General features: G+C 40.7%; 1 protein-coding gene across 17 annotated transcripts in view; it reads right to left on the bottom strand.

The window, feature by feature from the left end:
* The window catches only part of CHD2 (chromodomain helicase DNA binding protein 2), an 87,639-nt gene that overhangs the window by 41,531 nt on the left and 22,880 nt on the right, over positions 1–23,228 (bottom strand). For 11 of the 17 annotated variants that reach the window (XM_040601158.1, XM_040601161.1, XM_040601162.1 and 8 more), the window contains exons 4-6: positions 20,308–20,368; positions 11,667–14,842; positions 11,198–11,331 (exon numbers count right to left, since the gene is read on the bottom strand). In XM_040601158.1, coding sequence (XP_040457092.1) covers positions 11,198–11,259 — 62 coding nt within the window. In that variant the 5' untranslated portion in view covers positions 11,260–11,331; positions 11,667–14,842; positions 20,308–20,368. Of the gene's footprint in view, positions 1–1,632; positions 7,707–11,197; positions 11,332–11,662; positions 14,843–20,307; positions 20,369–23,228 lie in introns of those variants that run through there. The other 6 variants (XM_040601173.1, XM_040601172.1, XM_040601155.1 and 3 more) reach the window with 5 other exon arrangements.

The raw sequence follows: 23,228 nt of genomic DNA on the forward strand, positions 1-23,228 counted from the left end.
AGGCTGTTGCAAGTAATTATTTTTTAACAGCCTGTTATCAAGGCAAAAGGGTATGTGCTTGTCTTTGTTTCTACCTTGATACAATAAAATAAGAGAACCGAAAAGGCTAATTCCATAAAATAATCCTTTCTAACTATCACAACAACGATCAGGCAGCATATCTACCTGCCAACAGAGTATAAAGGACTAGCAACATTATATGTCAAGTCAGGCCTTACACGGTACATATATGAGATTTAAGTCCTCTTTTCAGAAACTGTTTTTAGAATATGCCCTGCTTTAATGCCCCTAAGTTAAAAACCAAACGAGACCCACTTTCAACTCAACTGTAAGCTGAGATAACCTATAATTAATTGTCACAAAAATCATGATTCAACCAGTCCACACTCCTCCAAATTCAGCACAGAAACACTTGTGAACATCAAGAAAGCTACAGCTGCACCATTGGTAACTCCTTTAAAGTGAGAAACTCCTATAAAAATTGAGATCTGCCAAGACTCAGCCAAATACATCTAACTGGTTTCTAAGAAATACTTCAGGCTATAACTCTATTTTAATTAAGAGCCTGCTCCTGACTTGAGGGGGAAGAAAACCAAATCATCCCTTACCAAGAAGGACATGTTCCTTCCAAGAAGTAAGTAGCTGAACGGCACTGATAAGACCCTTTACAATCAGGCATCTAAGTTTACAAGGCAATTACAATGTGCCTCAAGCCTCCAGCCTTAGAGTTTAATATTTCACATACAACTTCATTTTATAGGGGACCATCTTTGCTAAGAGCAGGGGTCCTCAAACTACAGCCCACGGGCCAGATACAGCCCCCCAGGGTCCTCAGTCCAGCCCCCGGTATTTACAGACCCCCCCCGCTGGGGGCTGGGGGGGGAAACCAAGCAGCAGCAGATGGCTGCCTGCCACTTCACCCGCACGCCGCCCCCTGTTCAAAAAGTTTGAGGACCCCTGGCTAAAAGCAACAAAACATTTTGTAAGTTCTCAACAAGTACAAACAGTAGATGTTTCCAGAAGGTGGAAGACGAGCTGAAAAAATTACCCAATATGCATTGCTGCAACCAAGAGCTGACAAGGAAATGGCTCTAACGGGCACCTCTTTGCCCGGACTTTTAAAATTTGGCTTTTGATGGACACGACTTGAATTCAGCCCAGGGGATAAAGGAGGATTAATGACCCAAGATCCTCCTACAAGCCAAACTCCTCCTAGCTATAAGAATTGTTGTAACATTTCAAATGCAAACAAGTTTGAATCCAAACAGCAATGTTCTATTGGGCTTCACAAGCTCAGCAAGGCCTCAGCACCACTGAAACCAACCCATGCAGGCTTGACAAGGTCCTCGGCACAAACTCCCAAGGCTGGATAATATCCGAGACTTGGTAATACCAGAAACCAAGTTTATTGTTACCCACAATATAATAATAATAAAATAAATTCTAAAAAATAAGCAAACACAAGCTTAACCCATATGTGTTGTTGGACACAGCGTCACGTGTCCTGTGGATAACTGACACCCAGACGTCCATCCACATCTTGGCTTGCTGCCACTGTAAGGCCAAAGGCAGGCAGCTGCGAGACAGCCCCCCTCCTCCCCCCCCATCCTCCCCCATCTTCCCAGTACTCACTTTGTCCATAGGCCAGCATAGGTTGGGCTGATGGACTCCTCAATGAGATGCTTGAACATGCTGACACGTCAGAAGACTAATCCAGAGAAAGAGCAAAACACGCTTCTGCCGGCTTAGCAAATAAAATCGCCAGCCAGGCTTTACAGGAACCAAAACCAGTGGAAGCGTATCACAGCTGGCAGCGCTGGTGAGTTGCGGAGGAGAAAAGGTGCGAGCAAGACCCCAGTGCTGGGGCAGCAGCAAGGCAACTGCTGGGCCTGGCCACCTGCGGGCGCTCAACCTCTCTCCGTGGCAGCTGGAAGCCAACTGCCCGCCGGCGACCCAAACATTCCAATGCCATGGCAACAGGCGGGTGACATCACCTGATGGAACTCTAAGGTCAGCCCACCTGACCCGCTGCCATTGGTCACCACTGACCAATAGCAGCCAAGCTGCAACTCTCGAATGAGCGGGATGTCTTCTCCAGACCATACCTATCGGTCAGACCCAGTTCTACCAGTGAAAGAGGCTTTTCAGCCCCCACAGCTCTTCAGCAATGGCTGCCAGCCTCACCTGTCCACCAGTGGTAGTGGCCCAAGATTTACTCCAAAACAACACACCACCAAAGCCAGGGCAGGCCACCAATTTAAAACTATTTAAACAGATGTGCCTTCTTAAAGCAAACTACGTACAAACTTTTGTACGCATAAAGGGATGGTGGCAAACCACAGAAGCCGTTAACGGACCATCTCAGCTGGATACCATGTTGCCGTTAAACATTTCCTTTGAATATCTGATCTATAAATGTAACGCTCCCTATTATATATATACATATATGAAATTTCTACATATATTGTAAATGAGCACCAACAGTTAACGTTGATGCATGCACTCAAGTTGTACAGCAGTTGTAAAACAAGCACCAAACCACATTACATTTCAACTCTAGGCCAAACAAGCATGGGAAGGAAACAAAACTGATTCTGGCTATAGATCACCTGAAGAGGGGATCACATTTGACAGAGGGGATAATATGTGGACCACAGAGGACTGAGAAGAACAGTTCATGTGATCCATCTCTTGCCTTGGGAAAAAAACATGAGCAAGCGCTCTAAGCGTAGCCAAGGCCATATATACAGTACACAGAATTCGTAAGAGAGCCAAGTCAATGACACTCAGATTGTGGTACTGAAGATAAATTAATTCCTAGCATTTTTAATTCCCTTTATTCTGAAAGTTATTTAAAAAAGTGATTGGTGCTTGCCTGCCTCCCAAGGCAAAGATTCTCTGAGTGATAAGCATTTGGAAGGGTCAGTCAAAGAGCTTTTCACAACTTATTTTTCCTGCAGGCAAAAGTGGAAACAGGGGAAGGGAGGGAAGAAAAATATTCCTGCTACTCTACTATTTGTACCCACGCATGGTATGTATTTCTAACGGTGATCTGTCTCAAAGCAGGAATTTAAACTAGAAGATAGTAAACGCAAACGACTTTGAATACTCACAATATAATTTGGCCAACTCTGGGCAGGCTTTCAAGGGGCACAACAAACGCTCCTAAGGTTACAGGCTTGCCCTTTCCAGACAACCAATGTGTCCTTCAAAAAACCAGAAAAATATTTCCCCAAACTCATCTGTGACCTGGAATTTTTTTTCTTAAATAGGCAAGTGAGAAGAACTACCATAGAGAGCACATATTCCTTCCACACCTGACTACAATCTCTGCTTGCAGAGAGTGGGTGTTAGTTACATTTACACATCAAGAGGCACAATTAGGGCCATGGTGCTAACTGTAACAGTCAGGGATTATGCACTCGGCAGGTATCCTAGCCAAATAACCATCTGAATTGGGCTGTGGGATTTCCAGCCCATTCTGGCCACCACTCCTTGCCCCAGCACAGGACTCCCAAATGCCAAAGGCAAGCCAATCCTGAGCACACTGCCAGCTAAATATAACCTTTGCTGCTCTGCTGCAGCTCCCTGTAAAGCACATCGAGCTATCATGAATGACAAGTATTTTCCAAAAGTGGGGTGGTTTTTTTTCCCTCCACTACAAAGACACCACATTATGCTTGCATAAGCAAGCAAAACGAGCAATTCATTCATGACTGGGAGAGCTGGCTCGCTCACTCTCTGATCTATGAGCCAGAGGCTGAAAATGCTTGGGATGTTTAGTGGGAAAAGAAAAAAAGAAAAGAAAAAAAAAACCAGCACGGGGACAAAAGGAGTCAAAACCTGTCTGCTTGATTAAGGAGCACCATTGAGAATCTCCAAAGGCAGCATCCTTTTCCTTCCCTGCACAGAAAGGAAAGAACAACGGCCGTTCCCAGACTTTTGAAAAGGGCCGGTCTTTCCCTCCCGAGGAAGCAGCCAAGCATTTCAGCTCCACATCCACCACCACCCGTGGGAGGACACAGGCTGGCTCCTGGCAGCACCCACCACCAAAGTTCGAAGTGAAAGGAGCCCAGGGGCACACACCTTCCCCTAAGGCCAAGACAGTGGTGGCAGTTAACTCCTTGTGCCCCTCTGCCATTCCAGCCACAGCTTCTGCTTTGTCACAGCAGGGGACAGCCCAACTAAAGCTCAATGGCAGCACAAAGGGAACTCCGGCCACAGGCAGCATCCGACCTTTTGTAAAGGAGATGTTAGATGCAGCGGGGGAAGGGCTAGGGTTCACACACAATTCTGGTTTAAATTAGTACAGAGGAGGCAACAGCGGGGGAAGGGCTAGGGTTCACACAATTTTGGTTTAAATTAGTACAGAAGAGGCAATTGTTTTTTTCTCCCTTAACATTTCCAAGGTTCCTTTAGGTCCTAACATTAAAAAAATGCAGTAATACGGACACTTAGGACCCAGAATCATTAACAAGAACACGAAGGTGCACACATTCGTTTGTGGTTCCAGACGACCTGCAGTTCAGAAGAGGGGAGCCTGACCTGGCTTGAGGGTTTTATTTCAAGTGACTGTTGCTAAAGGCTGTTGTTAGCCAAAAAATTTAGGGGCCATAGTTAAGACTCCATTTTACTGACAGCACAAGGCATTCAAAGCTCTCAACTGGTCACAACTCTGTAGTTAAGAGCAGAGGTTCCTCCCCATGAAAGAGATGCAAATGACTCCTATAATTAATCTATTAGCAATTCTATTAAGTCATCTATACCTAGCAATAAAACTTGCAAGAAACACAAATAGGTACAACACAACTTTTTCCTAAGGAGTGAAGTGTTCTGGAGTCAGTGGATGCTTGACATTGCAACACACTTGTTCACAGCCAGGGTAAAAGTTCATGAGCAATGAAGTGTTCAGCATCCTGTCCGTGAAGCACCGGGTGCTTGGCCAACACACTCCACAGAAGCCCTGCCAAAGACAAAACCAGCACAATACCAGCAGGGAATCCGAGATCACCGTTTCAAACTTTTTTTTATTTTAAACCTTAGAAGTCAAGGCCAAGAAAACATATACTGCAGCATAGATGATCTCAGCCCACAGGTAAATATAAAGCAAGCTTTATATTGAGAATTGTAATTCAGCAGCACTGCTGCACAAGTGGCGATGTAGTAAAAGCTACTGCACATTTGGAAAGACTCATCAACATCTTGCTTATTATATCCAAAAGACACTCCCTGCTCCAAGAAAAGAAGGCATTAACAGTGTGACAGATTTATAAAAACTTTACTGCAAGTCACTAGGTGTGAATTTTTCATCTAGGCTTTTTCGCTTTCATTTCAAGGATGCTTTACAGGACAGAAAGGCAGACTTTACAAGCACACCACCACCACCTGTTGAAAAAGCATCTTCAAATGGCACTTCAGCACTCATCCTTTAATGAAAACACATCAGAAAAATTTACATAAAACCATGTCAGTAGAACAGTACATCCTTTGCTAGAAGGCTGCTTGTGTATAATTATGGTAATCCAGGCCATCCCCTCCCACCAGTGGTGGTGTTTTTATTTATTTTCCTTGAGGAGGGGGAATAATGCAGAACAGGATCTTCCCCCATCCATTATCACCAGCTTCCCGAGTTGGATTTCAGCTAGGGAAAACTGGAGATTTAGAAATACTTCTCCATCTTCAGAACTTAGCAGCCTAATTTAACAACATTGCAATTCCTGCTGGAACTGTTGTCTGCAACGTGGAACAAGGTACAGTGGATATATATACACCTCCAGGTTATGTATCAGGAGATGCAGACCCACCCAAAGTAGATTTTAACTGTCCTGAGTTCAAAAGAAGCAAGGCCATGGCATCAGAAGCTTCAGTTCAGTCCCTACACTCCTGCTCACAGTCCCAGGTCCTTAACCCCGTGGCTAATCTCACTGGATCTGCCACTGGTACCCTCATCTGCTCCTTAAAACTAGGAGAGATAAGCCTGAATAGAGGCCTGCCAGTATAGAAATTCCTCAGAGACAGGTTTAGCAACTCAGTAACCTGCTGATGATAGGAACAGCTTTCTGAGACAAGGAGTGCAACATGAAAACAAAGATGGGACCTGGTTTCTCCCTATACCGAGCTGGAGAAATTACAACCAAACAACACCACCTTCCCAGTCCTCCCTCAGGGGCTGCTCAAAACTCTTAAGTTAACAGTGGAAATGCTTGTTTTAATGCAAATGAAGTGTGGTTATTGTAGCCCAAATGGGGGGAGACACACTGCTCCCAAGATGCAGGGGTGAGATCCTGTGTTCTCAGAAGTGCCATCCCTTACAAGCGGTCGGGGTATGACCCTGTGGCACTGCAACAGATTTTTCTCCGTGAGCCATGGGAGAGCTTCAGCTCACGTAGGAAATGGGGGAAGGTGCAGATAAGGGCAACTGTTGCCCTCAAAGTACAGCAGGTGAAACATCAACCCAACAGAAAGCGGAACAGACTCTAATCTACAAACTCAGCCACATCAACTTCTCTTGGCTAAGGCACAAATAAATTTAGGCAGGAGTGGTGTGGGAGCATGCGTGCACACACGTGTACGCAAGGATAGCAATGCCCCGGCAGCAGCACATGCTGCGTGCCACGGAAGCATTTTTGCAGGGTTACAGGATTACCCAGGTGAGCTCTTTATTCCTATTTTCCCATTTTTATTCAGCAGAAGTCATGCATTTGGAGAATATGTAAAATTTGACTAATTAGCTTAAGATGCCTAAAAAGAAAAATCCAGAAGATACTAAATTTCAGCTAAATGTAGCTTCTTGCAGTTAGTGAGCCCTTTTTATAGCACTGTATGTATCGTATCCGTTCCTGGCAGCAATCACTAAACAGGAAACAGAGAAGTTGAAAGTCTCAGAATTGTGTATTCGTAATTAGAAGAGACATTTCCTTCGAGAGGGTAATGTGAAACAGAAGTAACAAAGCAACCCAAGAACAATCTCCTTTGTGCTGCACACATTACATCATTATTCATCTGAATTCCTTGCACATTATTCCTTTCATGCTCTGCACTGATCAAGCATTTTCCCTTTTCAAAAAAGCCTCCAGTTTCAGAAGGGGTTAAAGCTTAAAAAGGAAGAAATAAAAAATCCTTGTTAGAGAAGCCAGCAGTGCAAATGAAACTGAAAGACTCAGTACATACAGGATGGTTGCAACAGCTAAAAAGTAACCCCTCAGCCCGGATGGAAAGTTGAAACCCGGTTAGCAGCATTTTAATAAATGTGTTTAACGTTCCACTCGGCTCAAACAAAATCAGTTGCAAAACGCACGCTGAAAGCAAGAGCGAGTTTTAGTGATTTAAGAATGCTGAAAGCCGTAACGCTATAAAAAAAAGCCAGATGTTCCAGGAATACTATGATATTCTGCAATTCCTTTTGAAGTTTAAAAAAAGAAAAAGCGCCACACCAAAAATAACCCTGTTCCTTTTCAAGTCACTTGGTTCTCAAAATAGCCCGCGCTATTAAAAAAAAATAATAAAATAAAAGCCAGCGCCTGCCAGATGAGACGAAGCGAGGGAAGGCAGCAGCGGCCGCGCGCTCCACGGCCACGCTCCCAGTGCAGCCCAGCACAACCCAGTGCAGCCCAGTCCAGTGTGCTGGGGCAGGCGTGGGAGAGGCCGTGCGGCGTGCGCAGCCATCACGCGCAGGCAGGGCTCTGCCTCCGCACCAGCCGCCTGTTACCAAGCGAGCGCAGCCAATCGCCGTCCCCAGCGAGCACAAGATGGCCTTTGAACTCCCCACCAGCAACTTCCTGCTGTTTTTAGAGTACACACAGTGCAATGCAGTATGTCTGTCAGCTATGCGGCACAAAGGAACAGCCATTTTGTGACTGAACTGGACCCGCACCAAAATGCCAGGCGGTGCAGCCTTCCCCTCTCCTTTCACAGGGAATCGGGGCTCCCCCAGCGCTAGCGAAACAAGAAAGGGATGCCCTCCGCTTTCATCGGCGGCCAGGGAGGGCAATTTTTATTTAACATCTTCATTTCCCTCCTCCCCCCCCTCCAAATCCTCTTTCGCATGTAACTACATCTTCATAAAATGGCTGCCACGTCAAACGAGGGTGTTCTGCTCTGCAAAGGCTGCAGCACACACTGCAGAGCACTCTGCCTCTGTAAGGTGGCTGCCGAGCAAAAAAACCACCATTTCAGACCTCAGCCCTCCAGCTCTCTGAACAGAAGACGGGCCGAGATCTAACCCACCACAACCTTTATTTTTTCCCTCTCCCCCAAAATGATGTTTTAGTGCTAGAGACGCCAAAAGCTGGATACAGACACAAGGGTTTCTTCAGCCCTGCTGCTTCTGTAGCAGAAACCGTTCCCACACCGGCGTTATTTAAGAGGTGCAAGAGCAACTGCAACAGATGCAGGCCAGGGGAAACTGGAAGAACAACGTATCCACTGCGTGTTACTTACTATCCCCTACAAAACTCACTCCTGGACTTCAGGGGGACCCCCAGCCTACCTCTCACCTCTGAAGTTCACATTAGGGTTGCACCACGGATGTACCCTCTCACACCACCTGCCTTTCAGAAATGCAGCACAGAAGATGCTAGAAAACACACCAGGATTTTGTTCAATTATTTAATGCAAGTCCCAGGTACACAGGCGGTGGTTATTAGTAAACACAGCATACCAACTTTTTTCCTAGGTGGAGAAAGTTGCACAAAATCAATCAGCTTCAAGTTTGGAAAGATTTACTGTCAATATACAAAGGACAGGTGTTGGCTGTTTGTCTAGAAAGGCACCAAGTTACACCCCTCAGCTTACAAACTGCAAAGAGTTAACACCATTACCCTCCCCAGGAGGAATCACCTATTTTGGGACAACTCTCAGGTATTCTTATTCAGCACATGCCTTTGCATTTCCTTAGGACTGGAGAGGTAGTCAATTGCAAACATACTCCCCAGTTAGGACACTAAGGTGGTACACAGGAATTGTATTTTCTTCTGCTTTAACACCTTTTTCTAGTCCTGCATTTTCACTTCTCCTGCCCAGGTGAATGGCACCAACCATATCTACCTTTTCCACCCATCGCCATCATCCAGGCCTCCAAACAGGGATTTATCTAACAGGACTTCATGTCTTTCCACAGATGCTGAGCTGGTCTCACAACTGGGGAGAAAGCTGGCCAGCAGCACGTGAAATGCAGACATCAATGCATTTCTGGGCTAAAGCAAAGCAAAGTGGTGGCTTTACTTCCTAGAAATCATTTCCCCTACAACTTCAAGTCAACCTCAGGAAGTAAAGCCCATTTTATGACATTCAGCTGACTCACAGCTCAGAAATAAGCTCAATGGGGTTCACTTACAAATATCCTGTGCTCAGTTGTTGCCACACTTCAGGTGAGTGGACGTTACCCACAGCAAGTTTATTTTGAGAAAAAAAAATTGTAAAGGGGGAAAAGGGTGATCTCACACAACAGGTGCTACATGTAAATTGATCAATTACGACAAAATCTTTCAACCAAAACACCAAAAGCACACGTAAGACACACCATGCATATGCTAATACTGCTAAGGACAAAAACCCCAAAGGTCTTCTTTCTCTGGAACTACTGCTAGATGTCTCCAATTTCACCTCCTGTTTAGCATGATATTTCTAACACCAATAAAATACCTGAATTTAAATTTCCTGAAAAAATTATACCCATTACTGCTCTTGCTGATGATGTGCACTTCAAAAAAAAGGATGAAGATTTAAGTAAGAGAACTCGTAAGTAATTTCTAAAAAAAGCCTGACTTTTTCAGCAATATTTTGTGTGTCGTATTTACAGTAAAGGTAACACTGTTTGAAAGACTGATGTGTTTTTAAACCTGCATTATAAAAGCTCTGTACAGGTGCTATATGTAATGCTCCAACAGTCCCTGAGGCTAATTTAGTTAATAATAATTTCAAATTAAAGAAACTTACCCATATCCATTTTAGGATTTAAAATTTGACTGTGATTTTAATACATCCAGAATACCATCCACGTTTATACTAGAAGGGTACAGTAATTTGATAATAGATATATATTCCCACAGTATTTCATGTTTGTGTGTTTAAGGAAGGTTAAATACTGGACATCAAGAATACTACTCAAACACCTGCAAACATCACACAGAGCACATGTGATACAACAGACAGTTCAGAATTCTTTTTTATTAATGTTGGTTAAAAATTACTGAAGACAACACCAGAGAAAAATAAACAGGCCACAATTCAATTAAAATTAACAAAATGCAAAACTCAACTGTATTTACAAACTAGGAAAAAAATGCATATAGTTTAATTTCCAATTTCTGAAAAAGCCGACCCTTTAAATACAAAACGAGCAATCCAGTAATTATACTTCTGCATTCCCAGCAAACAAACATTTCCAGTATTTCGCATTTTTTCCACATCAAGATTAAGTTTATAAAAATCTGTAAAGAATCTCATTACTCAACAAAAGTAAATAAAAACACTCTGAGCAAATATACATTAAAGAAACAAGCAAAGCATTTGGAGCCTCTTGTTAACAGTACCAGTGTATATTTTATGATACAAAATGCTATCCCCAGCAGGAGAAAGTCTGGTTAAATTGTATAAAAATATTCTAAAATACCTAAACAGTATCAAAAGTTCTACAAGCTCAAATAAAATTTGAAGTAAGGGGTATCAGACAAACAGGCATTTTTCAGTTTATATTTTAAAATGAGCTTTTTTTCATTCATGTAACTTTTTCTTGTGTCTATTTACTATAATTTACTACTACACCAGGCTTCTGTATGGCCCTCAGTTAAAGTTTAGACTTCTGAGATTCTTCAAAGAAAAATTTGCCTTGTATGTAAAATGGTGCAATGCAGCAATGGCTAAACCGACAAGGTCATTTTTCACAGCACAAAAAACCTAAAAACTGAAATTCAAAAGCTGGAAAAACATAATACAGAGGAAAGGGCTCCCCTGAATAAAGGTACAGTACCTTTTGACTCTGACATGGGCCCTTAAGTCACAACACAACTTTCAGAAATTGCTACCAAAAAAAATTAGGGTGTGGCATGCTAACAATCTCAAGGTCATTCCTTAAAAAGGAAGCAAAATCAGTAAAATGTTTTGTATTAAGCACTGACAGTAATCCAAGGCTGTCAAAGTAAACAGTGTATTCACAGGTTTTACAAAAAAAAAAAAAAAGAAAGTTGATAGGTCATACCTCGATGCATTGCTGTGGACTGAACCCTCCTCTCCTTGGCTTTTGTCCTTATTTCTCATCATCTTTTTATTCTTAAATATTAAGAGGGGGTCAGGGGTGTCTGTTTGCTTTGAAGTCCTGTGCCCAGGTATTTACTGTCAAAAGTTGAAAGAAAGGTAAGGTCCCAGCTCGTTTCACTGGCTTTCATTATCAGGAACAAAGTCCTGACGCTGCAATGATATTGTTATAACAATACACAACACTGATCAACACGGCAAAACGGAGATTTAAAACAAATAATCGTTTTTAGAAGAAAAATCCGAGAATAAACACAGTAGAGGAGCATCCTGCAAACTTTCCCAAAGTAACACTGGATGCAAATAATCTCTGTATCTTATTGCGTCATCTCAATACAGCTCAAATCGGTCGAAAATCTAAGTATTTAAAACGGCAGAAATCTAAAAATTATTATTATTAATTGCTCACCTACCTGATCCATGCACCGCCACCAGGACCAAGTCGATATTAGTTTCGGGTAGTGGAAAAACATTAGATCCAAAATATTTAGAGTTATAACGATAAAATACGAATTTCAGAGAATGAAAAAAAATATATATTCTAATCCCAAAAATATGCTGCTGATAAAGCAAAAGAAGCGGTAATTAGTACAAAAATGTCCGGGGGAAAAAGCTCATTAGGAGAGCGCACAAAAATGGAGGTACGCCATGGCTTCTAAGCTGGAAAAACAACGACCTGGGCTCTCTCCACGGCTTCTTCTTTCCAGCAAGGCACGAAAAGGGAGCCCTCAAAAGCTGCTTTTCTGCCCGAAAAAGGTCCGCTCGGCCCCCGATTAGTGCCTAGGAGAGGCAAGGGGCTGTGGGGGCCCCCTGAGGCTGCCCGAAAGTTAGGGAAAGTTGCGTAAAGTGTTGGGGAAGGCACGGAGCTGAGCGCGCTCTCTCTAAGGCACAGCCGCCATCTAGAGCTCCTTCCCAGCTCTGAGCTCTGCCTTTGATTGACACTCTCTACATTTACCCCACAACTCAGGTGATGTACCATAGACCCACCCCTTCATTTCTACCAAAAAAAGAGATAGCCTCCACCTAAAGGGTGCCTGCTACCCCCACAGCCCTGGCTTCTTCCAACTACCCCAGCTGAAGGGGCACCTTAACCCCATGTGGCTCAGGCACCCTTTTGAAACCAGAAAGAAATGGAATTTGTGCCTTTTGTTTTAAAGATTTGCTAAATATTCCAGTGCCTGGGCTAAAATTACTTCCTCCCTGGACAGGAAGTGGTGCTGTTACAAGCCATTTTGAAAGAATGGAAGTGGAGCTGCCAGCCATGCAGCCAGCAGCAACCCACCTTGGGGGTCACCCCACCCAAGGGGTAGCTTTTTTTCAGTTCAGTGGCAGTATCCCCAGACAATAGCTCTTCCATTCGTCACCCAACACTTGCGCTTAAAGCTTGGGACAAAAGCGTCACCCGCTCCTAAGCAAGCCCTGCATCACTGGTAACACCCTCCAGCTCAACAGCGCCTCCCTGCTGGTTCTCCCCAACAACACAAATCCAACAGCTACACAATTCCCATCAGTTATGTGAAGGCACTACTGCAAAACAAGGCTGACACTATTAAAAGGGTTATTTCTACTTCACTTTCTTAACCCATTAATGGGCATTAACAGATTTTAACACAACAAATTAATTTTAAAGCCGTACAATAGCCGAGCTGTAGAACTGGAAATCAAGCAGAATCTCAAATACAATATCCTAGCGCAGAGACGATGCATCACAGAGGAAATGGAGGAGACCCAAGGATCCCCTAGCCTAGTATTCTGACTACCCGTTGTCTTCCCACAAGCAACAGACACCTTGAAGCGCAAGGACATCTTGCGTATTCGTAAGCAACACAACAAGACAGTGAAATCGGACATTGGGGGACCACTGCGGGGGGAAAGGGGTACCAGGCTAGTTTGGGTTTCTATGAACACCCATGGCACAGCATCCCAACAGCCTGACAACACTGGCTTCTACCAGTAGGTCCAAGATAGTCCCCTTCAAATTCCTCCACACACTTGCCATTCACATCCTCCAACAACCTATCATCCTCCCACATCAATGGATTTGGGTAGGAACGCTCTTTTGCCACAGCCCATTTTAAAAAATGTCATTTTCCTGATTATTTACAGACGACCCCTTGCACCTGAACACAATGCAAGACCATTCCAAGCAATCCAGGGTAATGCTAAGGAAATCCACTCATCTGAATGGGGATCCCTTCAGGTTGGTCCCAGTACCCAACTCCACCATATAACATGGCAAAACCAAACTTGAGCAAGCATGCATCATCAAAATGGCTGGATTAAACAGGTATGAACAATCCACCATGGTAAAAATGGATATTTACAAAGACTGAGCAAGCCACATGGTTAAATATACACAATGGGGTTTTGTTTGTTTTTAGGAGAAAACACCTAAGTTAGATCAGTACCACCTTTGTCATCTTGCCCCTCCAGCATAAAACAAAGACAAAAATTTCAGGTGAAACATACATAGGAAGATGGCTACAGTTTAACTACCTGATCCCCAAGAAACTTGAAAGGAAATTGATTTTTGAACATTAGAACCATTTTAAAATTCATTTGTAAAGGTTAACATGTCATCTGTAGCAGTACCCGTAACAACTCAATTTTTTCTTATCAAATACATGGTACAGTATCACGCATCTAAGTCTACATTAAATAGCAGTGAAGCCGACTGGACACTTGTACGGAACAATTTTAAGACCGAATACACCATTTAGGAAGTATGCTGTCCAGGAAATCTGTTGAAAAGTTTCTGTACCCATATACATCCAAACAAGCATACCTAAAAAAGTTACACAAAATATTCAGGCACTCCTTTATTGTCGTATTTGCTCAGCCTTCAATCAGTATCAATTCCATCTTAAAATAACTTCAGGAAGTTCAGCAGAAGTACCCTGACAATAGGCCAAGTACTGAAAAACCCCTAACATTAAGCACCTGAGTGAACCAACCAGCGAATAAAAATTCATTGGAAGTCATGGCAAAGTGAACATAATTTGCAAATGAAAACCACATTTTAAATCAAGTATAGCACAAAATTTTACCTTGCCTTTTAGTGCTTAGCAGCTAAAGTATTTCTCACTTTAACAGCAACCAAAAAACATAACCCACTTCAGCATCAACACAATTAAAAAAAAACAAAAACAAAAAACAAAACACCAGCCAGAAAGGACAAACACAAAGTGTGAAAGAAACCAAAACCTTTTATTAAGTCACTTGAAAAACATTACATTTTCTCCAAAGGGGTAGCAACAGATCTCTTACCAAATGAATTTGCCTGTTATGCACATACAACCCCGAAGTAAAATTTTGCCACCCAGTCCTCAAACAGATCCATCATTGGATAGCCACTGATACCGTCCCCTGATTAATTCAAGTGCAAAGTCCATTCTGATAGGATGATCACAACCCAGATCTTCTCTGGTTTAATAACACGAGAGTCCATGTTTTAACATCGTTTTCTTGGACAGACATATCACAGCACTCATGCATTAGTCCATTTCCTCAACCTCTCAATCAACAGTGGAACTGCCATCTTGGTGTCCCATTCGTAGACTCCTTTTGACACTCTTCATGTGATTGGATTCTTTATGGAAAATTAAAAGAAAAATGCTGTTGGAATACAGATCATATCTTTAAACTAAGACATTCAACTACTGCACCTTGAAGATAGTTTAAACATATAACTGATGCTGCATTCTATATTACACATTCCAGAACACCTACTTTTACCATGGACAATGTCAAATCATCAGTTCAAGAGTCAAAAATTATAAATTCTAATCAAAACTATGAAGAAGTAGGGGAGGAATTATTAGAAGTTCAAGAACCCTTTCAGGCTCCATAAATTCCTTTTGAAATTTCTGCATAGCGTTAAAACACTAGAGAAATCAATAGTGGGAAATCAGAGATATTTGCTCTGGCAACCATCTTTATTGGACTAACCCACCTACTAAAGATGACGCTGCTTAGTGGAAAACCACGTTCATTATAATAAGCCAAATTTTTTAACTACTGTCCATGCTCCTTTCTTCAAAGACATAGATGCATCAAAACCAAGGTAACAGACATGAAAACTGGTTTCCTATACAAAGACAGTGACTGAACACCACCTTAACACCTTAACCCAGTTTCCCAGCTCATGGAAGACATACAGTGCAACAGCAAACACACAATTATAAACAAACAAAATGACTGGTTTAGTTACTGGTGGGAAAGGACACATCAAAAGTCAGATGAAAATGGTAATGTTACACTAGTTGCCTTTAGCAAGGCCACCATACTAGCCCTGCTCTGTATTCCAACTGTACTCTTCAAGTAACAGCAACTAAGACCACAGGTGAGTGACGAGACAAAGTGATCAAATGACTTCCACATGGATAAATACAAACCAAGTGTCCCCATCTTTACATTATCATCCAAGAAAATAAGCTCATGTACTTAAAAAAAACCTCTACTACTCTCCTAGCATGCAAAAATCAAGTACAGGAAGTTATTAAGTGTTAAGAACATAATTTTAAAAACAATGCTATGTGTAGAAGAGACCAACATTTTACAAAAAGGGGTTTTAAAATGTCTTCATGATTTTGAGTATCTGCACTCCAGTGCCAATTTACTCTTTTGAATGTGTATAGCTTTAACCCCATTTTAGTCTGAAAGCCAACTTCACCTCTACATTGTTCCCCTGGTAATCCTGGGCAGATTCTTACACATGATGCAGAAATTACCCACAGTACAGCAAAAATCGTGGAGCCATCTAGTGGTCTCTGCCTCCTCATTCCAGTTTCCCCATTCTCATTTCAAAATAACCAGTTACAACAAAGCAAACAGCAATGGAACCAGTACAACAAGCCTCAGTCTGACTTTCACAACTGCCCATATGTCCTGTTCCATATTACTTTATAGACTTCCTTGTTTTAAATCCAATGGAAACAGCACACAGAAGTGGAACACAGGATCTGGTAATTCACTTTGCCTTGTACTGTGCAATGTACATAGTTGTAATAGTATTCAACCACAGGATCATCACATTTTCAGAACCAGAAATTGAGCATTCAAGTTTGCAGAAGTTCTCAGTTTCAAGCATTCAACTCACCCTCAGTTAAGATAGAATGAAGTATTTTGAAACATATTTTTTCTTCCCCATAGTAAACTGAATGAACAGTTTTGGGGGTTGTTTTGTTTTTGGGGGTTTTTTTAGTTCCAATTGTTACATTAGCCTAATTTCAAAATTCAGTTAGGCATCTGAAGACAAATTAAAACTTTGAGTATTTTTTTTAATGCTAATGCCTTGACTGAGGTACCAAAACATGAAAAATAAGTCACCACAGAGTTGTCAATTATTGTCACAATCAAGTACTCAAAGTACTAACATGAGCACAGTAGAAACCCCATAAGTAAGACCGTTTAAATTATTTTTATACTTGTTGTAAGAAGCTTAACATAAGGAAATTTAATTACTGGTATCAGCTACCCCCACCTCTCAAAAATGTAATTTAGTTACATATTAGTCAACCTTGAAAGGCCCTTTTCAGTTGGGTTAGCCTCCTGCCTTAGACACTAATGAGATCTGCCAAAAGCAATTTGAGGGCAAGTTTCCCTACTAGGTTCACCTACATTTGGTTGTACCAAAACTCTGCAAGTAATCCTGCCACATTCATGTTAAACTCTTCTCTTGACCTCGTAAAATAATTAGCAGTAAACGGAACTGATGATATGTTATAATTAAGAACATGCTACAACAATCCTTGTTGTAACTTATTCATACATCAAAAAGATGCTACAGTAACAGCCAAAATATTAATAACAATCTGTACACTTTTTCATGTGAAATCTACATTTGCTTTAAAAGATTCCACAGCAGTTGTTTACTTATGAATTAAGGCACATTTTCTTAAGAGGTTTCAATAATGTTGCAAAAAAAATACTCCTCCACCAAGACATATGCAGTGATCCCATACTTCAGGTAGCCATTGAAGAACCCTATTTTTTTGCTAATGACATGAGCCTTTCGCTCCTTTTGTAGAATCAATAAGGCATCATCCCATTTTTCAAACCTCTATTATCTACTATTTACTGTATTTGTTTCCAAACACAGTATTTTGCTCATAACGATTAAGGGGCTTGCATAGTCATGTAATACTTTCAAGGTTTCCTTTACATCGCTGGTAACATATTGACACTCCATGTCAACAGACAGAATTCACAAACATGCCTAGAGGTTTAAGGCAGCAGTTTCGAAACATCTTCAGTTTACAAAATTTTTATCTTCAGGTTTTTTGTAATTATTTGTTGCTCTACCTATTAAGAGACCACAGCAATAAAAGACATCTCTTATGGCCAAAAACATGGCTTCAGCTATTTCATGTCTATTGAAACCTTGTGTTCCTGAAGTGTGAGATTGAAGGCCTGTAACAACATGTAACACACCCATGCATCAGTCAAGTGCCTAAAACATCACTACATCTACAAAGTTTTCCAGAGTGAAAAACTCTCACGCTCTGAAGCTTAAACTTAAAAATCGAGATGACATACTGTTAGTAAAGGGAAGTTCACTCCAACAGAGGGAGCTGAATGGACAGAATGGAAGTTCTGAGCAAGTTCTACACGTCGAAGTTCATTAAAGCAAGATTTTATTCTCCAAGACACGTCTCTGGTAACTCTCACACCAGAGGGAAAAGCAGACCTGTCCTTTACTGACATCAAAAGTCCACCTTTAAGTCCACCAAAAGACATCTTTAAAAGTAACTAAGTACTCTGGATAGTCCTAAGCCTGCTTTTACCACTATTAGATGTTCAGCAAGCACAGGAGTAAAAGCACAACTCATGTAAGACCAGGTATTCTTACTTAAGAAAGGTTGTTTGCCAGGTTTCGAGATGAATTTTCAAGTAAGATGTGACTTTATGCACTCTTTTGTGGATGTTATTTTTATATAATAAAGCGTGCCAACTGCAGTAAGGCTCCCATTTTCAAATATTTGTCCCTTCTATCAAAAAAAAGTAATTAAAATCAGTGCTTCAAAACCAGAGACAGTAATACTAGATCTTTCAAGATCCATACATCTGGATGTTTTTACAAACACATTTTGAAGACAACTGTTTCTTTAAGCCAATTAAGAGTTTCACTTTCACCCTTTACATTGGATAAGGATTAGAAAACAGGAAAGCGGAAGCATTCCTTGGTCTGTAACTGAAAAGTCAGGCTCCTGCTCAAGAAACCAGATCTGACAACAACTAACTTACAATCCAATGAGAGAAAACAGAAAAAAGTACATAGAAAGATGTAGGAAACAGATGCAGATTAATACAAAAATGGAACACAAATCACATGTTTACAGATTATAGCAGGTTACTGAGGAAAAAAGGCATCAGTGGACAGCATAGGGAGAGTTTTGAGGAACAGCTGGAAGGAGTAATAATTACTTCTAACATAGCAAGAAATATGCTGTTCTACACACACCTGTAGTGTGAAAAATAGCCTAAGACTTCAGAAAAAGTAATAAAACTCACAGAACACAACAGAAGAAGATGAAACAGTAATCAAAGATCATCAAAACTGAGCACATGTACACACATTAAGAACTGAATTGCTCAAAGTTTGTGAATTCTATTGTTTTGCTTCAGAGCTGAAGTCTTAGTGATAAAATTGATTCAAAACGAGCTGTACCTAAAAGCAGAAAAAGGCCACGATAACATGGGCCTAGCAAGGTTTGCACCTTACCCCCACTACTCCTTTTTCCTTTCAAAAGAGCTCTACATTGGTTTCTACATCACATGAGTAGACAGAGACCCCAAGAAAGCATGGGACTTTAGAGTACAAACAGGGAGAAGCCGCTTTTCTAGCAGCCAAGGCAGCATAGACAGCAATTTGTACATGGTAAGCATGGTTGCTGAAGGTCTCTGCTAACACACGTAGCCACTAGACAGTTAAAAAATCACTATCCATCATCTATCCACTGAAACAAGAATATCTGCATCCTGGAACACATTTTCTCAAGCTGTCTCCAGTCTGAGGCTGGCATTACTCAATCAGGTAGCATGTCATACTGAAAGAACTGTCTCCAAGAAACTGTCTCTTTTAAAGAAAAGCATCTATTCCAAAGCATAGTTCTACAGGAATAGAGCTTCCCACTAAATAAAAAAAGTTAATTCATGTACACAAAATGCAATGGATGCCCCAATTAAAAATGTCAAATAAAGGAGTCTGAATTTTAAGCAGACAGGAAGACAAAAGGACTTGGGGTCTTTCCAGAGACAGCTCCCAAGAGTTACAGAACATGCCAGAGACAGCAAAAGGTCATCAAGACCAAATTCCTTTTAGATAAGGAAAATGGATAAAATCCTATCCCCATATTCATCCAGCACAGAACTGAATTAATTTTTCTACTCAAGCCTGCCAATTTTGCATTTTGACACCATGAGGAATGATTCCTAAACAAAGTCTATATGCTAGCAGTTTAATATAGGAAGCTGTTACCAGCATTACATACCATTTTTTGCAAAGCTGAAGTTTCAAAAATGAACAGAAACAGAAAAATCATAGAACAGTTCCTATCTGCTCAAAGACTCTCACAGATCCTGACAGAAGCATAAAAGGACAACACTAGACGCTTTTAAGACAAGTTCTTCCTGCTATATCTTCCACACCATTTGTTATCCAAATTTTGTGTAGTACTTCTCTGTAGAGACAGACATTGTGTACCAAATCCTTCTGAACAAGCATTAAATCTATGACTTAATGTTCTAAATGAAATATGGAGTCAAATCACAGAAAATCAAAGACCTACAATTAGATATGAAAGCTGTTCTCCAGTGAGACAGGTTGAGAGCACCATCCAAGTATAGCTTCATCTCCTAAAGAGCCCAGCAAGAATCATCATGTGGTCTTTCTAACTGAACCTTCTAGAAACATGTGCTCACAGACACACTTTAAGGAACTTCAGGATGTATCCAGCCAAAAACTTCATCAAGTTAAACATTATAGCCACGTGTGTTTGCTGGTTTTTTTTTAAAAGCTAAGTAGAAAACGTTATTAGGAATAACACAACTTACCAGTGCTTCAACCAAGAGCAGTTATTTTGGTTACAGTGAGTAAGTCAATTCCTCAACACATCTGTAGGGAAAATGGTATATTAAACACTTGAAATAAAAAAATTAAAATAATTTAAAAACATTAAAGATCTACAAGACCAGAGCACTAGCCTAGGAATATTACAAAAATCCCTATCCTCAAATAAAATAAAATTCAAAAAGCACATTCCCAGCAGATCACAGCATATGGCACAAGAGACATTTTAATAAAGAATTTTAAGTATCACTAGGCAACCTGTTATCAAAGAACCTGTGCAAACCACCCAAGAAAGTCAGACCCAGTCCTGTACACAAATCCCTTGAGAAACAAAACAACAAAAATAATTTTGTAAGTTTTTGATAAAGAGAAATTGGACAAATGAAACTATGCTTACACGAACTGATCTGCCCTTCACATAAAAATAACTAAAATACTCATTTTTACTGAGAGGTGCTATCAGCTAGATGCTGTGAAAATATTTAACACTGATATGGAATAAGTTCTTTATATCTCAAAGTTATCCCACGTATGGGTAAGGCCCAAATTTGAAAACTTAACTATGAAAAAGCTTATTGGCAATCCACATAAGTAACATTTAATCAAAATTACCTTAAGCAGAGGCAACAGAATTAAAGTAAGACCTAAAACTCTACAACAACTCATGAAACCCCCTTATTTTACTGTAAATCTCAACTGTGTGACGTCATCCACTATCATGAAGTTATCTTCCTAACCTGTACAAGCAAACTGCTTCTCTCGTGATCTCTCAGAATCTACTTATCTTGGCATATAGCCTCAAATATGTAAAAATTAATGAACCTATTCAGTGATACCATACTGTGCATGATTTTCTACAATATTCTAAATACTCTTCAAACTGATAGCTACTCAGATGTGTAGAAAGCAAGCTGTGATGAACAGAATTGTAGTTTCTTTGCTGATATAATTTACTTGAAACTTATTATGGAAAAAGCTCCCTTTAGAAAGGGGAAACAACAAAAAGTTGTAGTAGTAAAGTGGCACAAACATGTAGAATATCCAAATGAACAGGAAATTTAGAGCTTCAAAACATGCATTTAAATGTGATCCAACAGCTGCTACTAAATGGAGGCACAAAACTGAAACACTTCAAAATGGCGGACAGGCACTTTGTAGATGAAACACAACATGGTTGCTGGACTTTAATAATCCAAGAGGCATCTATCAGTCATGCAAAGCCTAAGAAATTAATCAGGTAAAGAGGTTTACTTATGTCCATTAAATCTCCTTCTGTCCTATATGTCCCATTTCACTCAAAAAAAAAAAAAAAAGAAAAAACACTTAGAAGCTACAATTTAATATATGAAGACTACGTAGCGTTAATGACCGCAGAATTTTCAACTTGCGAGTCTTGGCCATTTTAAATAATTTACAGCACAGCTAAACATGTATCACTGCATTCAAGTTCATTCTTGTTGTCTTCAATTCTAGAAGTAGCATCCAGTTATGGTAATTTCACAGAAACTTTAATGAGGATACTTAATATGGCTTTGTACCACACAGAGGAACAGCCTCCTCTACTGAAAGAGTTACTAAGACTCGACCAGAGTGCGTTCTTCTGACCTCAGCAGAATTTTGCAAAAGGAATCTAGTATCTGTCAGAGTGGTATCACCTAGTAGCAGTAAAACTTCTCCACTCTGAAGCAAACAAATAAACCATTGAGTTTTGTAAAAATAGCACAAAGATCTTACTAACATATTACATTTCATTCATACGATCACTCAAGTGATCGTTTTCCACCATTATAAAATAGACCGCTACATTCTGAGTTTTTGAATTTTAGTATCCAAAACTCATTCACTCATGAACTATAGAATACATCACAAACACTGAAGGTTTACGCCAAGAGCCACGAACTATAGAGCCAGTAAACACAGGTTTCAGCTGAAAAAATTTAGTCTTTCAGATTAACACCTGTATTTCCTCTTTAACATTCAATTTATTTAATAAATGTCAAACTAAAAATATTTTCATCAGACTACTCTCAGTAATTGTTGTAGCCCCTGTGTGATTAAAAAATCCACGCCCTATTTAAAAATAAACACGTTTTTCTTCTTTTTAAGCAGTTTTACAGTTGTGGCTTATATTTGGTTTTAAATTATAGAATGAGATGTTGTAAGCACAGTACGGCCTACACCACATAAAACACACCGTGCATCATAGGTCCATGACTCCTTCACCAAAAGACTGGCACTGCTAGCTCTAGAGAATCAGGAAAGCACACCTTTTACAGCAAGGGGTGAGGTCAAATGCTCTAAAGCTATCAACCTGGTAACAATCTTTCTCAGGATAAATTGAAGTATTTCAGCAAAGATAATATATACCAGCACACTGATGTTTTTCCATATAAGCTACCAATGTTACAGATCAATTCTATGAGAATACACAACATGACTTTGTACCACCAGAGGAACAGCTTCCTCTACTGAAAAAGTTACCAAGATTCGACCAGAGAGCATTCTTCTGACCTCGTCAGTCCTCATTAGTATGCTGCAGTGTGGTCATGAACTTAAAACTTTCCTCAAGTCCCCAGTAGTGTGCCGCTAGCCTACTAAAGGTCTACCCAACCTAAAGATCAAGCTGCCATTTACAAGATGAAAACATGCTGTCCTTAGAAGAAAAGGCAGCTCCAAAGAGCTCACAAAAGTAACAAGGGACATTTAAAACTGTTTTTATTATAATACCTGCTCAGCACAAATAGCATCATGACAACATAGAAAATAAGTAAGACCATTAAGACCAAAGTGCTCCATTTTGTACTCATTGCAAAACGCCCAGGTTAGTCAAGATGACTCTGCTCTTGAGCACCGTGCACGGTGGTTGTAATTTTTTTATGAAAGCAGATCAATTAGAAGTTGCAGC

The sequence above is a fragment of the Falco naumanni genome, chromosome 7 (assembly GCF_017639655.2).
Source record: "Falco naumanni isolate bFalNau1 chromosome 7, bFalNau1.pat, whole genome shotgun sequence".
Taxonomy (NCBI): Eukaryota; Metazoa; Chordata; class Aves; order Falconiformes; family Falconidae; genus Falco; species Falco naumanni.